Here is a 24,978-nt window from a genome sequence, read left to right on the forward strand (position 1 = left end):
TTTGAAGCCAATATAATCTAATGAAACATGGATATCTCAAATACGACCCCGACACTGACCCAACATCACCAGTAATAATTTTAAAAATTGAATAAACTAAACATAATTATAAGTGTTAAGTGTCGGTACAGGTGTGCGATACCGATTTAAGGAGACGGACATATATTTTTCAGAGGTGTCGGTGCTACATATGATAGCTCCCTTCATAGCGGGTGCGGGTGATACAGTACTGAATATGTTCAAGTAAATGGGCTCTCAATCTATATCGAAGTTATGAATCGCGGCTGCAATCGACACAATAACTGCTATCCGGAATTAATAACTCTGATCTATACATGATCAAACCAGTAAAAATGTCCCCATCAATGAACACATCGAGTAGGAGAACACATCTTTTAGTGCACCAATTGCTTCTCCAAGCGAGAAGCTAAAAAAATTTCGTTTCTACTCTCCTCTTTTAGACCAACGTAGTAACAAAAGAAGCATTGACTAATAACTGTCTGATTTATGAGGCCAGACCAACTCAATATTTTTCATGAACTTGACTACCTTTCATTTGGAAGACCACCTTTGACAACATTCTGTCATGGGTGGATCACTTTTTCAACACCATTCCATATTGACGTTGATCTCTGATGTTTCAACGGTTACAATGAACCATTAATCAAGTCTGGTCCAATGTGTTTCGATAGATTTCAACCCAACAAAAAAGTGTATAGATAACAGAAGGTCATAACAGCACCATTGCAAACAAAAACAAGTCTCTCATTGAAGACAGACATTGGTTTTCAAAGAGAAATATTCATAAAAGTCTGAAGGTGAAATGTTCCACATAATTGTAGCACATACATTTTATGTTATTGTGCAGTAAAACACAAATCATGTACAACATCACTGGACTTCAGAAGGAGAAAAGATATGCTACTGTTCCAACAGAACTGGTAAGCTCTTCCGATGGAAAGAGGAGCAAGGGGTATAAAGCCAAAAGGCATAACCAAATTTGTAAACTCCTTACCAGAGACTTATTTCTATGAAGTCTATATCTATCACTAGCAACCAATTCTAGTTTCTCCCACAATTTACATCTGAAAAAGATAGGATAGATTGACTATTACTATTACCTGCAGTAAAAACCATCACACTAGAAATTATCCTCGATATCCTACAAAATGACTATAGGTTAGATACTGTCATCTGCCTTCTCTTCGATCCGAGCATATTTCTCTTTTGTCTCCACTGCCAGACTTGGAACAACTGGTGTAGTAGCGCTGGAATCCTCTTTCTGACTCTTTTTTCCCAAACTCAGTTCTGTCGCTGGTTGCGAGGCACTGTAAGTTCCAAAATCGATAAACGTTTGAGGCGATGAGGAACTATGGTCCAGCTTGGATTGATGGGATGCCGACGAAGTGCGGTTGCCAATGCTTGAAAGAAGAGGAAAATCTTCATTTGAGAGCTCAAAGGACTTGGAGCTATTATCATTCATGTCAGTCTCAGAAGGAACCTCTTCTATTTCCTTTCTCTCCGATTGTTGGGATGCTGACGAAGTGCTGTTGCCAATGCTTGAAAGAAGAGGAAAATCTTCATTTGAGAGCTCAAAGGACTTGGAGCTATTATCATTCATGTCAGTCTCAGAAGGAACTTCTTCTATTTCCTTTCTCTCCAATGGTTTGGGCAATGCATTAGCATTACTATTATTGTTATTATTTCCAGTACCGAATTTCCTTGGTCTGGACCCTCTTGCACGGGTATTCCAGTAGGTAGTAAGAGTCTGAGTCAGAAACATGCAAACATTTAGAGACTGATAAAATGAGTTATCATAAAATAAATAAAGTTTGAAAACAAAAGCAATTTACCATGTCGGGTATGTATGTGCCTGTTCCTCGCGATTTCCCTGTTTCATCAAGGCTATAACTTGGATGCGGAGGAGCATTTGGATGAAAGAATGTCTGTCTAGGGACGTATACATCAGTACCTCTATGATAATACCTAAGCCAGTTTTGTTGTAGCTTAAGCATGTCAGCATCAAATGGTATCGGTGGGGAAATTGAAGGTGCAAGCGGCACAGCATAGTTACGATACATCTGAACATGTTTTAAGCCACCATAGAAACTGTCACAATCTCCAACAAGGACAGGCTCTTCAGATTTTCCAGTACCAAATGCAGGAACAGGAACATCGATATCTGGCCTTTGTCCTTTCCCATTTCTATTCAAGGTGTTCATGAAAAACACCTCAAGTGCTCCACCCATGCTTTCTCCTGGAAGATCAAGAATCTCCTTAAGCTTTTCAGCACCGAAGGCAAAAGCGTAACCAATTCGATGTAAAGTGCCTGCAGGAAGAAATATAAGAGGTTGACGAGTGTGTTAGAATCAAAGAATCAACTATATATATATATATATATATATATATAATATATATATATATATATATATATATATATATATTATATAATATATATATATATATATATATATATATATATATATATATATATATATATATATATATTATATATATATATATATATATATATATATCTTGATGCATTTGTCACTAGCATGCAACATTGCTGGGAGCTTGACGATGTTTTCATACTAAAGTATGAAGTTGGCTTACAAGCAACTTAAATACAAATAAAAATATTCACCGCAATCAATTGATGCTTTAATGAGAAAAATTACTTTTGTTGACACTGCGGCCTAGGTTGTTGTCGCTTTTTAGAGGATCCAAAATGTTCATGCACTTGATGGGAAATTCACGGGGTGTAGTCTCGCATGCCTTTGGAACAGAGCACATCTCCCTGTAATTTTTCAGAAGCTCTTTACTGAGAAGCAATCCACCTCGATCAGATTCTGGTTTCTCTGCAACAAGTTGGAATCAAGGACCGAAGATTGCCAATAAACAACCCCATTAAATAATTAATACATCTAATTGCTTATGCAGCCCCCATAACACTTACCAACAATTTCTGGAAGGGAGGATAATGGTTGTGGACCATCTATGGTGATATAGTTTTTCTCCCAATCAAATGTGCTGTAGTAGTCCAAAAATCTGTATAGCACCTGCTAGTAGCAGCAGCTCAGTGGTTTTAATCTTTACGCACATGTGATTACAAATTCTAAAAGGTTCGAAAGAATATTAGTGGAAGACTTCACTCACCTCTAGAGGACCGCACAATGATGAATGAAAACGATTGATAATATATAAAACTAATATTTCAAGAGCATATGTTGAGAGCAGGCCATGGTGTGCACCAAGAAGTCGGCTCTCATAATAGCACCAAGCTTTGACTAAGATTATACTGCGTTTGAAGACATGGTTTTTCCCGACAAGTTGGTCAACCTAAGTTTTTTTTAAATGAAAAAAGAATTAGCAAAGCCTGAATATGAGAAAAATGCACAGGAAAAGAGAATATAAAGGGGCTAAATTAACAATGAACTCAAATGTTGAGTTGAGACCACTACAAATCGATCAGACTGGATAGAGGCACACAAATTTAATAGATGATATTCTTTTATATGACCATTATGGACCCCAGAAATAGCGGTAAGTCAAGTAGTAGAAACTGTAGGAAGGAAATGGGAAGCAAAATCAAATATATATAAAAACATTTAAAGAAAATGAGTGAAAAATGACAAGAAAGCTAAATGTATGTTATCATTCTCGGATAGCGGCGCGGCCATCCCCAAAAAGGGACGGAACAGGAGCAGGGAGCAGAACGGCCGATATTTTAGTGACTTGGACACTGATACAGTTAATACTAATGAACACGTAATTGTCAAAAACTAAAACAAATTAATCAAAATTCATGAAGATTTTCATATTTAGAAATAAAAACCATAAGTCTTAAGCAAAACATACTTCTAAATGCCAATACAATTCACTAAAATAACTTTGCTATCCTTAAAAATTAAAGGGTAATATCATATATGGCTTGCGCGGCCGGTGCGGCCACTTCAGAAAGATGTTCCGAATCCAATCCTATTAGTGCAGTCCGAGTCACCCATTTTGGTTTTGTTGTTCCGTGCTGAGTTTAATAACATAGGTTAAATGGAGGAAAATCTATATCTCAGAATTTGGGTTGGGCCTAACTCATTCCTACAAAACCAGTTTGAAAGGTGAGGATTGCCTCCACTTATAAACACAACAGTCACATACCATATCTCTTAGCAATGTGAGACTAAATCCACCCCTTCAAATCCAACACAATGAAGGTGTTGGAAGCTACAATTAAGGCAAGTCAAAAGCCACAATTAAGGCGACTAGGGGCAGACTGCAATTAAGGCGACTAGGGACATACCGCAATTAAGGCGACTAGGGACATACCGCAATTAAGGCGACTAGGGGCAGACCGCAATTAAGGCAAAAATTCCAACACACGCTCTCATGTTTGGGCCTCAATGAGACCGAAGCGTGGACGACGCCGAAAGCCCAACAATGGATCTAGGATAGGCTCTGTTATCATCTCAAAGTTTGGGTTGAGCCTAACTCATCCCTACAAAACCGGCTTGTAAGGTGAGGATTGCCCCCACTTATAAACACAACAGAGACCATATCTCTTAGCAATGTGACATTAAATCCACCCCTTCAAATCCAACACAATGAAGGTGTTGGAGGCTGCAATCAAGGCAAGTCAAATGCCGCAATTAAGACGACTAGAGACAGACCGCAATTAAGTCGGAAATTCCAACACATGCTCTCACGTTTGGGCCTCAATGAGGCCGAAGCGTGGACGATGCCCAAAGCCCAACAATGGATCTAGGATAGGCTCTAATACCATCTCAGAATTTGAATTGGGCCTAACTCATCCCTACAAAACCGGCTTGTAAGGTGAGGATTGCCCCCACATATAAACACAACACAAACCATATCTCTTAACAACCCGAGACTAAATTGACCCCTTCAAATCCAACACAATAAAGGTATTGGAGGCTACAATTAAGGCAAACCAAATGCCGCAATTAAGACGACTAAAGGCAGACCGCAATTAAGTCGGAAATTCCAACACTATATTTAAATTTGATGTAAATGACAATCCTAACATGGCATATGATTTCATATATTTAATACTTAGACAAACTAACTAACCCACATACTAGTTCTACAGTAATCAGGTTACAAATTTATATAAACTAACAGTAACATGAGTAAAATTACAGCTTATAGATTTTAAGCTCATGGTATATTCAACTCTGAACATGAACTAGTTGTAAGTATTAATTAGCAAAAATAAGATTTACCTCTTCCAAAAAGCGCAGAGCATAGAGTCCAGCCATCTGGTTGAAAGAGATGTCAACCGCTATACCTTTCACTGTGCATTTTACAACCTTTACCTGCATCCAACATCCAAGCATAAAAAAGGAAGTCATGTAAAATTGAGAGATACTAATTTAACTAAAACATTAAACACTATTTTCCTATCAGAAAAATCTAGGAAAGGAATAATATTAAATATAAAAGGTAAAGAAGTAATAACAGCAGTGGAGATGCCTTTTTCACATAGAATTAAAACGTAAATGAAACATTCCAGAAATTATATATAGCATTATAACGCCGCTATTTAACAACACTGGATGCGCTGCACAGGTATCTTGGTATCTAACAGGCCAAGACTCTTTTAATTTTAAATTCTCTCTCTATTCTCTATGGAGAAGCAAAACTGTTGTTGCCATGTTCCTCATTTGCCAATGCATCTTAAGTCAATCATATTTAGAAGTTGTGTGTATATGAAATGGCAAGGGTAAGTTCCCATCCCTTTACAACACATAACCAAACTCCATATACAGCATCCATCAGTACATGATGTCAATAGAAACATTTCAATCATTGTATCACAGTAAATCAAACAATAAAAGAGATGCTTAGCCTATTCCACCAACATGAATGACTATTTGGCTCAATTGAACCAGGTATACATTGCCCAAAAGAAATAGAAACCTAATATGGTTGAAGTAGTAGTTGCAAATCACAACCTTTCAATAATAAATGCAACTAGGCTGCTCCAGATAGTTTATTAATTAACCGTTCCAATCTTTCATTTAAATTACGTTCTAAATGAATACTGCTACTAATAATAACAAGCACTAGCATTTCTAACAACTTGGATCTCTAATAATACACAAACAATAACATTAGCATTAGTAGTTATAAAATGGACTGCTGACGTATGCATGGGACCTGTCTTATCGAATTGACGTAACATTCAGAGTTGTCAGCTTTTCCGATTATTTCTACAAACTTTCCTTTCAAACTCAACAGTAGCATGATCTAGAGTGACATGTATTTAAGATGCTTCTGATTGCAGAGATAAAGGAAAACAACAAATATATTGTTTTTTTAGGCAACAAGAAATATGTTGTTGATACATAATTTACAAGTCAAAAAAACAAATGAAAAATCTTAAAAGGAAATTTCAGAGTATAGATAAATGAAGATGCGAAGAAATCGAAATTCAATAACTATAATAGCTTAAATAGAAATTTTGTTTCTAAACCTGAGCACGTATATGCTGTATGTCTTTCACTTCATACTCGAGGTCTTCTCCACTTCCAAGTAGATTACATACTGCTTGCGCTAAATCCTCCTCTACACTTTCTTGACTGAGAACTGTCAAGTCAATATCTCCATCTGGAAGGTAGGTTTTCAGTGGGACTGATCCAAACACGAAAACCTGCAGTTGGCACACAAAAGATAAAAACGTTTATTTATGGACACCACTGTAACGGTATGCACATAATGAAACCAATTTGTTTTTGGCACCTCAAAGCTTTTGAAATGGAGGCAAGTGCTTTTTCAAAATAGAGTCAAATTCTTCAAATCAATAAACGTTCAACAGAGTAAACAAATAATTGTGAACTCACCACAACATTATTCAATTCAAGCATTTCTAACTTGATTACCAGGAGACAGAATTAATAACCATATGTGCTGAAAACTAAGAAAATATCAGCCGCTATTTAACACACCGGATCTTGGATAATCTCAGATACTGTTTTAGGTTTTATATTGAGTCTAACTCATCCTTACAAAGATGACTGGTAACGTGAGGAGTTTCTCCCCCATATAAACACTTTTTCAAGTCACAACTCATCCAATATGACACTCTTAACAAAGACAAAACACATTGAGTCGAAAGTTGAAGCCAGCCTGCATATATAAGGGTTTTGTGGATCTTCTGGGCTTGCAAACGATAAGATTGGTGTTCAAGAATATTTTAAGTTAAATTTAAATATGTACATGTATAAAAGAAAAGAGTAGTAAAACCGTGCTTGTATCAACCAATCAATTTTAAACAGCAAACAAAGCAGAAAACATCAAAAACCATCCAACTAAATCCGTGGAAAAGAAAGCAACCTGATTAAAAGAAGAGAAAAACAAAGACATAACCAACTCCAACAATCGAAGGTTACAAGTATGAAAAACTGAATCAAAATATTCAAACCTCTCCCCCATAGTAACCTCCAATCAGCCTCTGAACGAAATCAATGATCTGCTTTCTGTTCACCTCAGAAACAACATTAGGCTGAATTGTACACAGTATTTCCTGGGCCCTCTCTTCAGCCATCAACCAAAGCTCCTCATCAATTGGTAACTGCGGTTGGTTAGGCGAGAAGGACAATAACAAACTTTCTTGTACAGTATCCATTGCTGCCAATATCAGAACTCAGATGTCCTGCAAATAAAACCAAGATTAGATAACACTCAAATGCAACAGTGGGTGGGAAAGCTGGAAATATTGAAAAGTAACTAAGCACGGACACAAACACGAACACCAAATACAACATCAACATGTCAGCTTGATCAGTAAAGAGAAAAAGGAAGCGATTAAATGTAGTTGTTACAACCACATGTGTCAATATCGTGTCAGTGTTGGCACATGTCAGACACCAAACTGACATGTGTTGGACACCAGACACACCTTCGATCTATAGTGTGAGTCCTGCGTTTGTAAAAATAAACAAAGAAAATAGATCCAAAATGAGTTTGTTGTTGATTAGTGACGGATGTTAGAAACAAGTTGCCACAACGTAAACACAGCTGAGCATGAGAAAAACCCTAACCCATAAAAGGGAAAATTTTAGGGCTTATCTTTGCTCCAAAATCCATTTAATCACTTTGATCCAGTCTACGATTGAGCTAAAAAATTAACAATCATGGTTAACCCCAAACCGATCCGATTGAAGAGCTTCACAACTAGCCATGCAAATCTATAAAATCAAGCAGTTCATAAACCCTAAATTCAACTTAACAAGGCTTGTGTGCTACAAAAACTATACATCAAACTACAAAACAAGTATAAGCAAAGGAGAACAGTTGCAGAATGAAATTAACAGTAGATCACAGTATATAGCCCAAACATGACATTAGATATTCAATTTCAATTTCAATCAGGGATAGAACACAATGACACCAGAAACCCTAACCCTAGACCAAATAAACAAAAAACTCCTTTCTTCAAGCAAGAAATCAACCATATACTCAATCAGTCATCTAAACAATGAAAAGAACCATACATAACAATCTACATTGGACAACAATCAACAATTTTTTTAAATTAAAAAAAAAATTAGGTCACTGATCAAACCCATTTGAGGCCAATCACAAGAGTTCTAGGTCTGATCATGACCAAACACAAGTTCATAAAATCATTGAGGAGAGTGAATTTACCTCAAAAAAACATGAAAAGCTTTCAGCTACATAAACTGATACAGAAGCTCTTAATCTAAAACAAGTCATTAACAGCAAAAGAGAATGAAGAAGAAGAAATCAAAACCCTAATCAGAGAAACCCTCCACTTTCATCAAACCCATTGATTCAGTGGACCCCACATTTCCTATCAGAAACGAGGTTTATCTTGTAATCGGTCAGAATCAACGATTTCACTCCTTTATATAACTCCAAAAAAGGAAGAAAATAAAACAAGATAAGAACAAACGGAGGAAAAAAAAATCTTTTTTCTTAATTCAAACCTTTAATCCCTAATTTCCTGAATTTATTAATTTCCGATTCCGATCCACGTGTAACCGTTCACGGCGTTTTTTTTTCTTCATCAATTTAATAAAAAAGAAGACAAATTTTCAGTTACTTCTTTTCCGTCATCGTTTTCCGACGTTATGCTGTTGACTATCGCTTTTTCTTCGCATTTTCCTGCTTTTTTTCCTCAAATTCCGCAATACCGCTTTCGGTGTCAATGCTGTAGTTTAGTTCCCGGAAATGGTTTTCAAACGGAACGTGGTTTGGAGTTTGATACCGGGGGCGCATTTTACCGGCGAGAGAGTGCTACTGGAAGAGACCTCGGTGTACTTGCTGCTTCGTTACAGAAGAAGGTTAGTGGAAGCTTGCGTGTTCTTGATGCTCTTTGTGGTTGCGGGATTCGGTCGCTGCGGTACTTGAAGGAAGCTGAAGCGGATTTTGTTGTTGCTAATGATGGAAATGAGTGCTATGGGAGTACCATTGTGGAGAATTTGTCTAGAGTTTGTGTGAAAGAGGAGAAAAGATGGGTGGTTACTCATTTAGAAGCTAATAGAGTTATGACTGATTATTATCTTCAGAAGAGTTTTTTTGATTTTATTGATGTTGATTCTTTTGGAAGTGATTCTTCTTTCTTGAGGTCTGCTATCAATAGTTTGAAATTTGGTGGTTTGCTTTATGTCACTTCAACTGATGGTTTCTCTTCTGCTGGCCACCGTCCACATCAGTAAGAATGAGTTTCTTTCTCAGTTTTTTATTGTTGTTGTGAATGTATGGTTTGTTATCAAGCAGAGACACCATGAGACACCTGAGACACAACACTGACACTAACATGTCGAGACTGAGAACACTGACACCAACATTCATTTTTTCTGAGGTGTCGGTGCTACAGAGTTTATGTGTAATGTAATAGGTGATTGGATATGTGCATGTTATGTTTTAAATTGTAGTGGATTTGGGACCCTTGTTTGGCCTGTGGTTTGTAACTGACTTTTTTTTGTTTAGTTCTTTAGCTGCTTATGGAGCCTATGTGCGTCATACGCCGTATTCGAACGAGATTGGTTTGCGAATGCTTATAGGCGGGGTTGTTCGGGAGGCTTCTGTGTTGGGGTACCATGTAACTCCGTTGTTTTCGTACTATGCTTATCATGGACCCGTTTTCCGAGTCTTGCTCAGGTTGAATCGTGGGAAGGTTCATGATAGTAGGTGATGAATCCTTGTGTTTGTGTCATCTTGTGTTGTTTCCGATTCATTGTTATGTAGTTAGTTATTCTATTGTGATTGCTGCAGGCATTATGGTTTTATTGGCCATTGCCATCAGTGTGGAAATTGCAATGAATTTTCTTGGGACCAACTTGGTCAGTTCAGTTGCTCCTGCAGTGTGTCAAAGGTATGGTATGGTTTGTTTGAGACTGCCTCGTAGAGGTTTTTTATTGTCTATTTATTGGCAAACTATCATTGTGAGTTGTAGCTGGCTTTGATAAGGAATATTGCTAGTTAATAACTTCTCGGATCATATGTGATAACTTGTGTGTGTGTTTTTAATCCAAAATTCCTGTTTAAACTGTTGCCCCATAAAACATGATCAGTTCCAAGTATGTTAATTGCTTTTTTTTCCCTTTTACTTGGTACTCATAAGGTTTATTTTACCATTTCCGTCGATTGTTTTAATGAATCATTTATGGAACATGAATTAGGAAAACTGTTTCCGCTTGTATAACTTATTTGCATGAATTAGTTTTCCAAAGTTCAAATGGCACAAAAAATGTTACTTCATACAAATGTATATAGTAGTAGTACTTTATTTCTTTTTATTTTTTTCAGGTTTCAAACTCCCTTAAGGTATCAGGACCTCTTTGGACAGGGCCTCTTCATGATGCGGCGTATCTTACAGACATGTTAGATCTGGCCAAGGAGTGGGGATGGATTGGTTGTGATGGTAAAGACAGTCTTGAAAAGCTTATAAAATTGATGGTGGATGAAAGTGACCCCAGGTTGCCATCTGGGTATATAAAGTTGGATGAGGTGGTTCTTTTATCTTTGTTGCATTGTAAATAATCTTAGCTTCTTTGGTGAGAATAATGAGTTATGTTAGTTTTATGTGTATTTATCCAGATGGCAAGCCGTGCAAAAATCAATATTCCGCCTTTGAGGACCTTGATGAGCGCCATGCACAAGGTACTCTAAAAATTATTTAATATGGTAAAATAATCAAGTCATAATTGTGGTCATCATTGAATATATGTTTCATGAGAACAAATTTAACTTAATTCTATTTCAAATGTGTGTTAGAGGATTGTAATTGTGTTTATATTATCTAGCTGCATAAATATTTGACACTATAGAATAATGTCAAGCTCATATTTTCAATAGTATATCTTTTATACTAATTCAAATGCAAGCAACTTCATATGTTTGTTAAGTGCAGTTTTTCTTTTGCTGCATGGTATGGGGCATTTAGGTGGTTAGGGTCTATGGTTGTCATGCCGGTGAATTGTTCCATCTCTTCTCAATGTTTGCCTCTTTGGAGGTTTGAGGTTGTGGGTGTAAGAGTTTGGCATTGATTTGATATTCGATTTCATCTGACTGTTCATGAACTGAGAAATCGATGTATAATATCTAATATGGTGTCTGATATCTCATCGATAATGGAGCACATCAAGGTTCTATTTTGAAAATGATTCTTAACTAAGGCGAAGGGAGACAACTATTTTGTGTATAGGGTGGGTTTGGTTTTTTAACTTTATAGTTTGTTTGGATCCGTGCAGTGTTATCATCAAATAGCGGCACCATGGCCGCTATGGCGGATATACATGGCGGTTTTTGGGCTCGATACAATGGTAAATATCGGCCAAAATTGCGGGTTTTTCTGCCATAATCTGCTATAACGGCGCCGCAAAGCGGCCAGGATGGCGGGATTTTGACTCTCTGCCATGGACCGCCGTCCACCATAGACAGCACTGGATCCGCGTCAAAAGGCAGCGAATGTATGTTTACTCCAAAGCTTGAATTCCTAGCTTTACAAAATTCCAGACAATAACACATTGGAACGCGAGAAGCCAAAAACTAGAAGGAATCGTACATCCAAACATATATTAGTAGTTTTTCCCAACTGCTAGTTTTTCGTGATGTATATGAGTTGTATCCTTGTACTCCCTTATCCATATATCCTTGCTGTTAAATAAAAAGGTATTAAGCCATGAAAGCAGTTATGGTATAAAATTTAGTTATTCATATTGCGTAGGTCGGTAAGTGTACAAAATAAAAACGAAGGGAGTTTCCTTTTATTCTGTATCATGTTATCATCGTCAATTTGTTTACTATGTTTGGTTTGGTAAGATATTGAATCATACATTGTTCAGATAATCATGTTGATTCTAGATGAAGCTTTAGAAACCAGACATTCACTGATCTTGTACTTGATTTTTTGCAGAAAGGTTATGCTGTCAGCAGGTCTCATATAACCACAAAGGCAATTAAAACAAATTGCCCCATGACAGAATTCATTAGTATAGCCAAAGAACTACTGCCGGTATCTGTCTCTTAATGGTTTGAGGTCTGAAGATTCCTCTGAGAATTGATTAATATTCATGTGTGTTGAAGGGTATATATACTTTTTTGGCTATATCTTTTTTTTTGTTGAACATTAGTTTGTTTATAATTTAATTGACAATTGTAATTTGTAAGGGACAGTGATATATCATTCTAAGTCTAACCACTACTCAAGATTTGAGAAATCCTAAATATAAGCAACTGCAATTGAATCCATTACATGATAGTAATTCAACTGCAAAATGTTCAGGCAATGAAGATTGGAACATGGATTTTGGTTGATGAAGTTGTTGAAGATCTTGTAAGTTGCAACTTGCAAGCTTAGTTCTACTTCCTGTTAAAATTCCACTCAGCTGGTCATCCAACATCTCACCGTTGATTTCTGTGGTGTGATGTTCTGTACTGCTCTAGCAATCAAAAGTGTATTTTGTACAAAATGGGATTGTGGCGTTTGGTATTGAGGATTCCTTGGGATCTTTGCATAAAAATACTTCACAGTGGTACATATCAATTAACCTCTTCTATTCATGTATAAGTATTAACAATTAGTAGAGAAACACTACAACAATTGAAACAAAGAAGACAATCAATGTCCTCTTTTTTATTAAGTCAGAAATTTTCATTATAGATTTATTTTGAGAATTGTTTATCTCATCCTAAGTGGTAAAAAACACTTTAAGAAAATACGAAAATACTCTTCAGATTTCAAAAGTGTATTTTTAGACGCACATTTTTCTCACCGAAACACATTCTAATAGAGGCTCAGCTCAACCCATATTTTTCTCAAAATTTAGTCCGGAATATTCATCTCTCGGTTAATCATATATGCATCCCATGCATTTTAATTGAACCACCTTCATTTTGAGATAAATTGATTCGGATATGCATATATGTATTCACCTCAGACAGAATACAAAGATGTATTTTTGTATTCACACCAGACAATAAATTTTGACTTTGTTTTAGAGATACACTAATGTAATCGACGATGTATTGTAGTTATACTTTCATATTGAATTTTACATAAATTAAATCATACACTTATCAAATAATATGAGAATGCCATATATAAATGAATAAATCTGGAATACATAATGAAGTCAAAATAAATTACAAACGATAATAATGCTCATAATACAAATATTATACATTACTGAGTATGCAGGACTCAGGCCCCATGTTCCTATGCTGCCTCATATACTGCAGTGTCGTTTGTGCCTCATAAAGGATGACATCTGCAATGTCGCTCGCCTTAGAGCCTTCTGAAAAGACTCCTCTATTTATACACGTCTGCGCCACATCCATGATATGTCGATATCTATGAAACACATCAACAACATGTTCTGCCATAGCCCGTTTCTCCTCTAATATCTCTTAATGAGTTGGCCTTTTGGAAAGGCTCATATGTTTATACCCATATGCGTCATATTCATGATGTGTGTCATAGCAGGAGGATCAGACTTGGAATGATATATCTGTCTCACACATGCCTGACAGTATGGTCCAAATATAGAGGCAACACGATAAGTCGGGCGGGCCTCCTCCAAACCCCTCGGATTCTTGGGTGTCTGGGTTGCCTACGTTGCCTCATGTGCATTGGGTGCCTCAGGTGCCTTAACATGTACATGTGGGGGTCTCTGGAGCATCAGGAGATGACATATGCCTCCTACAGGAAGATGAATGAGGAGATGCATTAGCCTCATAAGTTGGCGCTTTTGCTTCAAGCAAACTAGAACAGGTTGGTGCATGCGATGATCGAGTTCTTTCCCTCTTAGTTGATGCATGTTGTGCAACTATGTCGTGCCTAAATCTATCTTGGTTACCAGTCATAATATCTATAATTAAACCACACAAGCATTATCTAGATGAAACACAATGAAATGAAGTTAAACAATACGAACAACAAAAATCCAGAAATGTATCTACGAATTCTGGAAATCAAAACGTTGAAAAAAAATGGAGATTCATTTCCGAATTGTTTTGTAACTTAGAAGAACAAAAATGACATAAATGTCTTTGAATCAAACATCCAAAAAAATGCATTGATCATTTAAACTACTTATCATTCACATTGTTCAGTTAAATAACATATTTAAACTACCTATTACATAACATAATGCTCAATTTTAAAAAATGTATATAAAAATTAAAAAAGTATAGAGGAATAAAAAACTTACCTAATGAGAGTTTGATATTGAGCTCTTTGATCAATTGGATGTTCATGGTAAAAACTTGGAAGTGATTTGAATGAGTTTGAGAGTTTGTGAGTTGAGAGAGTTTGAGAGTTTGAGAGTTGAGAGGTTTTGAGAATTTGGAGAGTATGTGAGTTGAGAGAGAATTTTGATAAGTGAGAAAGGAGAATAAACTCTATCACATATTTAATTAAAATAGCATCTAAATATGCATCTTCGTGAGTAACACGAAAATGCATTTCTTTTTTTACATAACGTTAGGGCCTGGCGCAACAATGGATGTGAATGGGATACGTCGGGATCCACTTCTGAATTTTAGGGGTAGTTTTAGTTTTTCATTAGGATGAGAATCAATGCTTACTGTCGGAAAAAATACCCTTTATTTTAGCACAAGGAGTTCTAGCTCAGGTCAATAAGTGCTGAGAATTGAAAAAATACAAACAAATGAAAGAAAAAAACCACACAAAAAAGTTAAAGTAGAAACAAATTTAACTAGCTTAAAAGATTATACCACCAACTTAAAAGATTTAACTAACTTAAAAGATTAAAAAAATAATTTTACTAAGAGTTAGTCTAAAAAGTCATCCTTATCAACCAACTAAATCTGTATGTTTGCAGCATTAGCGGGAAAAAAAAGTAGTAAAGAGTTACATCTAATAATCAACTTTTCTTTTTCAAATCGGAGACATGTAGGATGACAAATCTTCAAGGTTTTCATAAATAGCCTTTCTTTTAATTTAAGAGGGTGTGACAATTCTATTAAAAGGAATTGCTTGCAGAATCTGATCAAAATTCGAAGGGTGGATGTATATTTGATTCCAGTAAAAAAAATCCAATCAGAAGGAGTGTTGTATATTTCTTCTTTATGGGATAATGAGGATGTGGAGTGGACGACTATGTGGACGATAGGGAGGTCCGGAGGTATGTTAGTTCTTTTAAAATATGATTTTTCCAATTTAAAATTTAGCTTCAGTGCTGAAGGTTTTGTGGAAATATGTGTTGATTGGAATGATTGTATTTATTTTATAGTCAATATTTATTCCTTGTCTAATAAGAGAAAACTATTGAGGGAGCTTATTGACTTCACATAGAGACAAAAGAGGGGGGATTGGTATGTCGGTGGAGATTTTAATGATAATAAAGTCATGTTAGAAATAAAGGGGATAAGAAATTAAGTCAATATAATCAAATTGATGGAGTTTAATCAGCATATAGCAAATCCGGATTTGGTGGATATTCCAGTTATGGGGACTCCTTTAACATCGTCCAATTTGAAAGGAAATACTATTAGTAGGATCGATAGGTTTTTGATTTAAGAAGGTTTAATTATAAATTGGAATGTGATGGGACAAGAAGTATGGGATAGGGAAGTTTCTAATCATAAACCTATTTGGGTTTTAGCCAACAAGGTAGATTGGGGACCTAAATCTTTCTAGGTTTTTAATTTCTGGTTTATACTGAAGGAGAAGGGCGATCCAAAACGCAGCGGAATTTAAAATTTCTCCTTTAATGATCCTTACGAATGGGCATGATCAGTGATAGAATCGTTACCTCTTGTGGCGATTGTAACCTTTGATGCAGATCTACGGAGCGATCACGAACGTTGAACGATGACAACGCCTCTACTCAGTCCACACGAACGGATTCCTTCAATCTCAGTGCTAGCTTCTACGAATGAAGGCTTTGAGTGAGTGAGAGAGAGAGAGAGAGAGAGAGAGAGAGAAACGAAATTGCAACTTCCCAATGCTTCTACACAAGGGTTCTATTTATAGAACCACTTGTGTGGGCTTCAAGCTAAAAAGCCCACTTAAGTGTATGTGACCCATATCTTATAATATGCCAAATTCACTTAAGCGCGTGGTACCTTACCATATTTCGTATTCAACTTAAGTACACCGTACCTTACGATGTTCTACAATTCACTTAAGTGCACCGTACCTTACGGTGTTCCTTAGTTACTCTATCTCTTATAAATCCGTCCTTTGTGTGTGACCCTGTAGGTTTTCGCGGCATTGGCAATTATATTAAATCACGTATTTAACATAATAAACAGTGAGCGGTATCTAGCAACACATCACTGCTACCCAAGACACGAAAATGTCATGTGATCTGACAAATCCTTCTGTGATAATACTAATATGCACAATTACCCTTTTGCCCTTATGTCTATATTGAACACAAGGCATAGACCGTGTCATCCTTGTCCAGTTCAATATTGGGCCCATAGACATTTATCCTATTACGCAGGATGGGCAAGTTCCATCTAGGTCACTCATGTCCCTTAGCATGCTTCGTGGAGTACCCATCAACTGTCTTTATGGTCATCCAATTACGGACAACGTTTGATCAGCAATAAGGCACTCGACTCTACATCTAGGGTCCATAGTGGTTTCAGGTCGAAGGGTGGTATACACCATTATCACCATGAGAATAACTTATGACACTTTGCATAACATTCTATATAGTATTCTCATAGCGGGTCAATCCAGTATAAATATTACTCTTAATATTCATACCTATGTTTAAGACTTGATAACTCCTTATCCATGATCCATGAGATGTGATCATCAGTCTATAAACATAATAGTCTTCATGCTTTAATGTTATCCCACTTCACAATAAAGCTCGACTACGGATACTTTAAGAATAGTGTCCTTATGTTTAATGTGATCTCATGATTAAGTCATACTTGATACATTAAACGGACTAGCTATTCTAGGGACTTTATTAAACAAACATAATAAAAAAAAGCCTTTTATTATTAATAAATAATTCAATACAAGTACCAAAAGTATTGGCCTCTAGGGCTTACACCAACATATACATCCTAATTTTAACCTTTTCATAGAAGATGTGTGAAAGTATAATAAGGTGACAGGTAGTTGTGCTTATGTGCGGAAGAAGAAATTTAAATTCTTGAAAGAGAAACTTAAAAGATGGAATATGGAAGTTTTTCGGGTGATTAATCTAGAGGTAGATGAAGCAACCAAAGAGCTTAACAGTCTAGATGAAGAGGTTATTAATTAAGATCAAGGTGATAATGGTTTGTTAGTTGGGAAAAAATTGGATGTTTCAAGGAAAGTGTGGTCGATTAGACAGAGGAAGGAAAATATTTCCAGACAGAAATCAAGATTTAGATGGATAAAAGATGGGGACGCAAACACTAAATTCTTTCATTCTTTCATGAAACATAAATTTAGGAAGAACTAGATTTTGTCTTTAAATTCTATTTTTGATAGGCTCACTCGAATGGATGAAATAAAGAATCATATTAAAGAGCATTTTAGTAAGAGGTTAAAGGAACCTTTAAAAATAAGACCTTTTTTTTAGTGGTGTGGAGTCCAACGTTTTAAATAATGGAGAATGTGATGCACTTGAAGAGAGATTTTTCTTTGAGGAAATTAAATAAGCGGTTTGGATGAGTGATAGTGATAAAAGTCTGTGACCGGATGGTTTTAACATGGGGTTTTAAAAAGTTTGTTAGAACTTTATCAGAGATAATGTGGTGGCTTTTTTTAACGGAGTTCATCTCAAGGCCAAGCTTCCAAAGGCAGTGACAACTAGCTTTCTTTCTTTGGTTCCTAAGAAGGATAACCCTCAAGAGGCTAGTGAATTTTGTCCCATTTATTTGATCTATAATATTTACAAATTAATTTCCAAAATCTTAGCTGCTAGGATAAAAAAAGGTTTTACTCTCATTAATATCCAAAAACTAAACAACGTTTTTGCAAAATAGGCAAAGGTTGAATGTTGTTTTAGTTATTAATTAACTGGTGGATTTAGTTAAAAGGCATAAGAGGGAGTGCTTGTTGTTTAAAATCGATTTTTAAAAGGCATATGATAAGGTTTCATGGAGCTATTTTAGAAATGTTTTGAGGGCCATGGATTTTGGTAAATGTAGGATGGGATTGATGGAGGAGTGTGTTTTCACTAGTATCTTTTTTGTTCTAGTCAATAGTAGTCCAACCAACAACTTTAAGGTGGGTAGGGGTCTTAGGAAAATGAATTCCTTATCCCCTTTCCTGTTTCTTTTGGTGGTAGAAGGCTTAACTTGTTTAGTGAATAAAGTTGTCTCTGTGGGAGATTATCTTCCCTTCAAAGTCAATAAAGACATCCAGTTCGATATTTTGCAATTTTCCAATGACACTACGTTGTTAGGGGAAGTATCTTGGTCTAATTTGTGGAGTATCAAAGGTTTTTTTACGGGGCTTCGAGTTAACATCAGGTTTGAATGTCAATTTTTTGAAGAGTAAACATTTTGGTTTAAATGTGAAAGATCCTCTCCTCCAGGCAGCATTATCCTTTCTTCATTGTAGTGTTGGATTGTTGCCTTTTACGTTCTTGGGGATTCTCATTGGGGTCAATCCTATAAGGAAGGGCACGTGGAACTCAATTTTGGATAAATTTCAAAGAAGATTGGCAGCATGGAGAGGTAAGAAGTTATCTTTTTGTTATAGGATTTTGTTTATTAACTCGGTTTTAAATGGTTTTGTGGTTCATTTTTTCTCCTTCTTTAAGGTGTTGAAGCTTGTTATTAATGAAATTATAAAATACCAAAGCTCCTTTTTATGGGGAGGAATGGAGGGAAGGAGCAAGACGACATGGTTGAGTTGAGATAAAGTGTGTCAAGAAAAGTCATTGGGAGGTTTAGGTATAAAAATTGTGAATTGTTCAATTTAGATCTTGTGAAGAAATCACATTTTAGAATCCTTAATGAAAAGGAGGTTATTTGGAAAATTTTGCTCTCCTTCAAATACGGGGATTTAAAAATCCAAGTTACTGAAAAAATTTCTATCATGTTGGGTTAAAAGGATTTTATTTGGTGGACAGATTTGAAAAGACTAGGTTTTGATCAACAACTCGATCCTAGTGTGTGGAGGTGTCATATCCTAAAATGTTTCCCCCAAAAAATATTTTCATCTTGTCACACCCTGATTTTGTCCCTAAATCACGGATTCCATACATTCATCATAGTTGTCACATCTCTACATAGCATACCATGCATTCCATACCGCATAGTGCCTAGAATATCAGTCGAAATAATTTTTTCAGATCTAGAGGCAAACCGGTTGAATTAATCGACGGATGTGCGTCAAATGAGTAGACGAAATTTTTAAAAATCAAGCTTCCAGACATCAGCTTTATTAATCCACGTTTCGCGTAGTTTAATCTGGTATGCTCGATTTATGTTTCAGCTAATTTTTCGGCCATTTTTTATCAGCTCGAGCCTGTTTAACCGGTCAAAATTTATTTCAAAATTTAAAAAAAACGTTGTATTTTTCCAATAAGTTTATTTCGCACTGATCATTTTGGTGCATTCATTTTAATTTTTCGAACACTTTTGTGCCCGACTTTTATTCATTTTGAGTCCATATATTTTTATCTTTTTGTCAACATGTTCATGAAAAATAAATATGATTTTTTTATATTCATATTAATTTTATTTTTATTATTTAATTTTGTTTGAAATTTATTTTGGTTAATTTATTTTAATTCATGTTGTCACTAAATAATAGTTTAAAGGGGCATTTGTGGAATTCTGAAAATATTAGAGAATCCTAGTATGCACTATGTATTGTTTCATTAGCTAGTGAGAGGAAAAGGATCCAAAAACGAAACGGCACACCAATCCCCAACAATCTCAGATTTCTCTCTTTCCATACTACACAAACCCCTCACAACAAAATGAGTACTTCTCCCTCATTGGCTAACACATGAACCTACTGCTACTTCAATATATTTCACAAAACAATAACCTCATCCATTCATATTTTCACTATTCAATTCTCTTAATTTAACTCTCTGCTACACGAAAATGAACACTCCACCATCATTTATCCTCATCTTCATACCTCATAAAGATCTCCATCATTGCATTTAAGAACTAAAACTTGGAAAAAAAGTAAAAGATGATACTTTTATCCATAACACTTAACACTTATTACACAATTTCATTCTCCAAATATTCACCCCCATCAGAGCAACCGGAGCAAACACTTCCATCCACCTTCATATTACCCTCGTCGGCGTTTGTCGTGTAATTGGTATCTTGTTCTTATTTTCAGTTTGTTGTTAGTTAACAATGAGAATATATATATATATATATATATATATATATATATATATATATATAATATATATATATATATATTATATATATATATATATATATATATATATATATATATGTGATATTTTGATGTGAATATTAAATAGGATTTAATATATATAGTTTTTTATTATTATTATATATGCATTTTTAATGTGAGTATTATAAAGGTTTTTAAATATAGTTTTTCTTATCATTATATATGTGTTTTTTTATGTGAGTATTATATATATATATATATTATATATATATATATATTAATATATATATATATATATTATATATTATATATATATATATTATATATATATAATATATATATATATATATTATTTCTTTATTAGTTTTATCATTATATATAGTTTTTTTATGTATAACTTGGATAGTGTATATATGTTATATATGGATGTGAATATATAATTTTTTATCATCAAATCACTTCAAACCATTTTCATAAATAAAAATCTGAAGAAAAAGATTATCCTGGATGAAATATCCAGTTGTAATCCCGAATATTAGGCTCAAGTTGTAAGAGCTTGCAAGTCGTAAGTATTCGTCTTCTCTTCAAAACACTCCAATATTCAAATCTTTTTTTCTCAATAAAATCTGAAGAAAAAGATTAACCTGAATGGAATATCCAATCGCAGTCCTGAATGCTAGGCCCAAGTTGTAAGAGCTTGTAAGCCCTATGTATTCTTCTTCACTTCAAAATATTTGTAAATATTCAAACGTATTTTTCTCAATAAAATTTGAAGAAAAAGATTACCCTGGACGGAATATCCAGTCATAATCCCAAATATTAGGCCCAAGTTGTAAGAGCTTGTAAGCCCTATGTATTTGTTTTCTCTTTAAAATATTTGTAAATATTCAAACGTCTTTTCTCAATAAAATTGAAAGAAAAAGACTACCTAGATGAAATATCCAGTCGTAATCCCGAGTATTAGACCCAAGTTGTAAGTGCTTGCAAGTCATAAATACTCGTCTTTCAAGCCCAAAAATACATTCAACCTATCAAACTCTTTTTTCGCCGCTGTGCGATTGATCTTTAAAAACTTTTTCATAAACGAAAGACATCCTGTCTTAAGTTGATGTAAAGCAATGCTTCGACCATAATTGTTGAGTTGAGATAAGTGACATTTTTCCGAATGTTGATTTGTAAATCCATTCGATGTGTGGTATACTTCCGCTCCTCATCTGTTTTGGGTAAAACAATGTTTTCGTCGATTAATACAATATAGCTTTCGCTAAAATCGACCAACAAACAAATATTTTTCTATCCAGAACTACGTAAGCCTTGAGTTCTCTATTGCACCCGGAGATACGTAGGAGCAGGATTTGTAAATCTTGTCAGGCCCATTAATAAAAAAAACTTAGGTTTAGTCCCCTTCGTTGCAAAATCCAAAAACATTCTTCTCTCTTCTGTTCTTTCTTTCCCACCTAATAACTCGATAGGCCTAACATTTCAAACTAACACTAACGCACACAACTAACCTAATGGTTCCCGTTGAGTACAACGGACGTGAGAGGTGTTAATACCTTCCCCTTGCGTAATCGACTCCCGAACCTTGATATCGGTTGGAACGACCATAATCATTGTTGTTCTTTCTTGGGTTTTATAGATATTTCCCCTTTCATAAATAAAGTTCGGCGACGACTCTGTTCAGTCCATCATGCGAGCATGCGATTGCGCTTCGCTAGATCGTATTCTCATTTTTCGAGGTGCGGCAGATGGAGACTCTGTTGGGGATAACATGTTTCCCTAAGTGAGTCAAGCCTAGTTAGGTCATTTGTGTGCCTTTGTTTGTTTACTTGTGTGACTTTTCTTTATTGTTTTTGCTATCTTTATTGTCATATTGATAAAATCTGTTGTATTGGTTCCATTATGCTTTGGTACTTGGATACTCTGATTGCAAACCTTGTGGGAAAGACTTTTTACCCGAGTCTCGAGAAAAAACATAAGATAGGATGAGGTTGAGTAGTGCGGGTCCGCGAGATGAATTTCTCGTTGGGTCTGTGCAAGAACCTTACTTAGAGTAGATCCTTGGGAGGATGTTGTAGCCCGGCAAGTAAGTTGATGTAAGCTTCAATATTTTCATTAGGATCCATGACTCTGAGGACCATTTGTAGAACCTTAATCCTTTGGCCAACTAGGAAAGATGGTTGCGTAGTGTGGGTTTGCGAGATGAATTTCTCGTTGGATCGATGCGAGAACCTCACTTAGAGTAGATTCTTTGGATGAAGTTGATGTCCGACAAGTAAGTTGCCATAGGAAGCAAATAGTCTAATGGATTCATGACTCTAGGAACCTTTGTAACGCTAGATCATACCCGGTGATAACCTATTCTTGGAAAGCAATTAGATTCATCAGTACCTTAGACTTTTGAACCTATGTATTGAAAAAAAAACAAATATGCATGGCTTACATTGCATTCATTCATATTGCATTGCATTTGCATCTCATTAGAATGCATATCATTTTCCAGACAAAACACAAAAAAACTCATTCATCCTTTGTCCATAATTAGCAAAGTGATTTCTGACACGCGTTTACAACAAAGAACCATGTCTCAGGAGATGATGGACGAGATAAGGAAAAGTCAAGAAGCATTGAAAGAGGAACTTAATCTTTTGAAGATCAAAATGGGATGGGTCGTGGAAACTCTGCAAGCTTTATTGAGAAAAGAGGGTCATCCCATACCCATTGCGGTAACGCAGGGAGCTACTACTCCACATCCATCAGGTGTTACCCCAAGCCAAGGGTAATTCTATGTGGCAAATCCTCATATACCGGCATATGAACCTACCTTAGGATATCATCATCAACATCCTCTGGCTATTCCTCCTCAAAATCACCAAAGTTAGGTTCAGATCAAAAATCGGAATTAAAACAAGGGGAATAAAGATCACAACGACCCGACTCTGATGTCATATAGCAAGCTCTATCCACAGATTATCCAGAATGCTTTGGTGACCCCTCGAGGTCTCACACCTACGTCACCATACCTGCCATGGTACAATCCAAATGCAACAAGTGAATTCCATAAAGGGGCAGTAGGACATGACCTGGATTCTTGCTTAGCGCTGAAAGCCTTGGTACGAGAACTGATTAACAAAAACAGTTTAGTCTTTGAAGAAGATCACCCGAAGGTCAAGTGTGAATATCATACAGGAGCAGTGGGGCACTCCATCGAGGAATGCAAGAGTTTTAAGTTCAAGCTGCAAAGATTAATTGACATAAGGTCACCAACACTCAAGGAGGAAGGCTCAGGTACATATATCTTGATTTCTGGGTCAGGTAATGAGAAAGGCAAAGGACCCCTAAAATCCCTCAAGGTTTTGTACCATAAGGAAGAGGTCATGGATGTGCCTAACGAGATATCATCATTTCCCAGTAAGAGCATTAAGATATCGCCTTGGATTTCCAATATCACGACCCATGCCAGCGGAAGCAAAGGATAAGTGAGTAGTGGATCCAAGAGGGTTGCATCCAACGATGACATTGAAGGAAAAGAATTTGAATATCGTTGTGCCAATGTCAAAAAACTTGCTGATACCAACCTTCAAGTGGCTGAAAATGAGCAGTTAGCAATGCCCAAAGTGCCATACCAGCAACCACTACCTTTTGGTCTTCATTACCAACAATCATGGTTTTCTCCTCATTCAAATCAACAAGCTTAAGGCCCGAGATATCAAAATCAGCATCAAAATCAACCTAGCCCTCAAAATAACTTGGAAAGAAGAAATGTTTCTCGCCATCCAATCCTCGTGACATATAGCCAACTTCTACAACCTCTGGTCCAAAACTCGTTGGTAGTTCCCAAGTCTCTCAAGCCGGTTTCATAACTTTACCCACCTGGGTATGACCCAAATGTGCAATGTGGATATCATGTCAGATCAGAAGGGCATTCAACTGAAGACTGCAACGCTTTCAAAGCCAAAGTACAACAGTTGATTGACAACAGGTACATAGCCTTTCAAGAAGGAAGCTTGGTGGAAAATGTCAATCTATCGCCCAGATAAGTTCTAAGACCTCAAGGGGTGTCTCCCGAAGTTAATGGATCAAGTTTGAATAAGTCAATTCCCTAAAGCTGGCAATCATTTGGTTGTTTCAGCATTTCTTTTGTAATTTCCTTGCATGTTGATTGTTAATTGCTT

The 24,978-nt window shown here is 35.9% G+C and overlaps 2 protein-coding genes across 5 annotated transcripts; one reads left to right on the top strand and one right to left on the bottom strand.

The window, feature by feature from the left end:
• Positions 1–781: 781 nt before the first annotated feature.
• LOC127080665 (uncharacterized) lies at positions 782–9,118 on the bottom strand. 3 transcript variants are annotated; one of them, XM_051020977.1, is made up of 9 exons: positions 8,970–9,118; positions 7,442–7,672; positions 6,494–6,670; positions 5,241–5,333; positions 3,160–3,342; positions 2,960–3,062; positions 2,682–2,861; positions 1,854–2,329; positions 782–1,768 (listed from the first exon to the last, which is right to left on the bottom strand). In XM_051020977.1, the coding sequence occupies exons 2-9, from the start codon at positions 7,643–7,645 to the stop codon at positions 1,181–1,183; spliced, it is 2,004 nt and encodes a 667-aa protein (XP_050876934.1). In that variant the 5' UTR covers positions 7,646–7,672; positions 8,970–9,118; the 3' UTR covers positions 782–1,180. The 3 variants fall into 3 exon arrangements, with proteins under 3 accessions (XP_050876934.1, XP_050876935.1, XP_050876933.1); XM_051020978.1 differs by lacking the exon at positions 8,970–9,118 and adding an exon at positions 8,668–8,851 and having other exon boundaries at positions 2,682–2,852; XM_051020976.1 differs by lacking the exon at positions 8,970–9,118 and adding an exon at positions 8,668–8,851.
• On the top strand, positions 9,114–13,149 carry LOC127080667 (uncharacterized). 2 transcript variants are annotated; one of them, XR_007788036.1, is made up of 7 exons: positions 9,114–9,697; positions 9,976–10,176; positions 10,261–10,360; positions 10,795–10,995; positions 11,086–11,148; positions 12,404–12,574; positions 12,773–13,149. XR_007788036.1 is itself a non-coding variant. In XM_051020979.1 (6 exons), the coding sequence occupies exons 1-6, from the start codon at positions 9,114–9,116 to the stop codon at positions 12,515–12,517; spliced, it is 1,263 nt and encodes a 420-aa protein (XP_050876936.1). In that variant the 3' UTR covers positions 12,518–13,149. The 2 variants fall into 2 exon arrangements, 1 of the variants encoding a protein (XP_050876936.1); XM_051020979.1 differs by having other exon boundaries at positions 12,404–13,149.
• The last annotated feature ends 11,829 nt before the right edge of the window (positions 13,150–24,978 follow it).

The sequence above is a fragment of the Lathyrus oleraceus genome, chromosome 5 (genome assembly GCF_024323335.1).
Source record: "Lathyrus oleraceus cultivar Zhongwan6 chromosome 5, CAAS_Psat_ZW6_1.0, whole genome shotgun sequence".
Taxonomy (NCBI): Eukaryota; Viridiplantae; Streptophyta; class Magnoliopsida; order Fabales; family Fabaceae; genus Lathyrus; species Lathyrus oleraceus.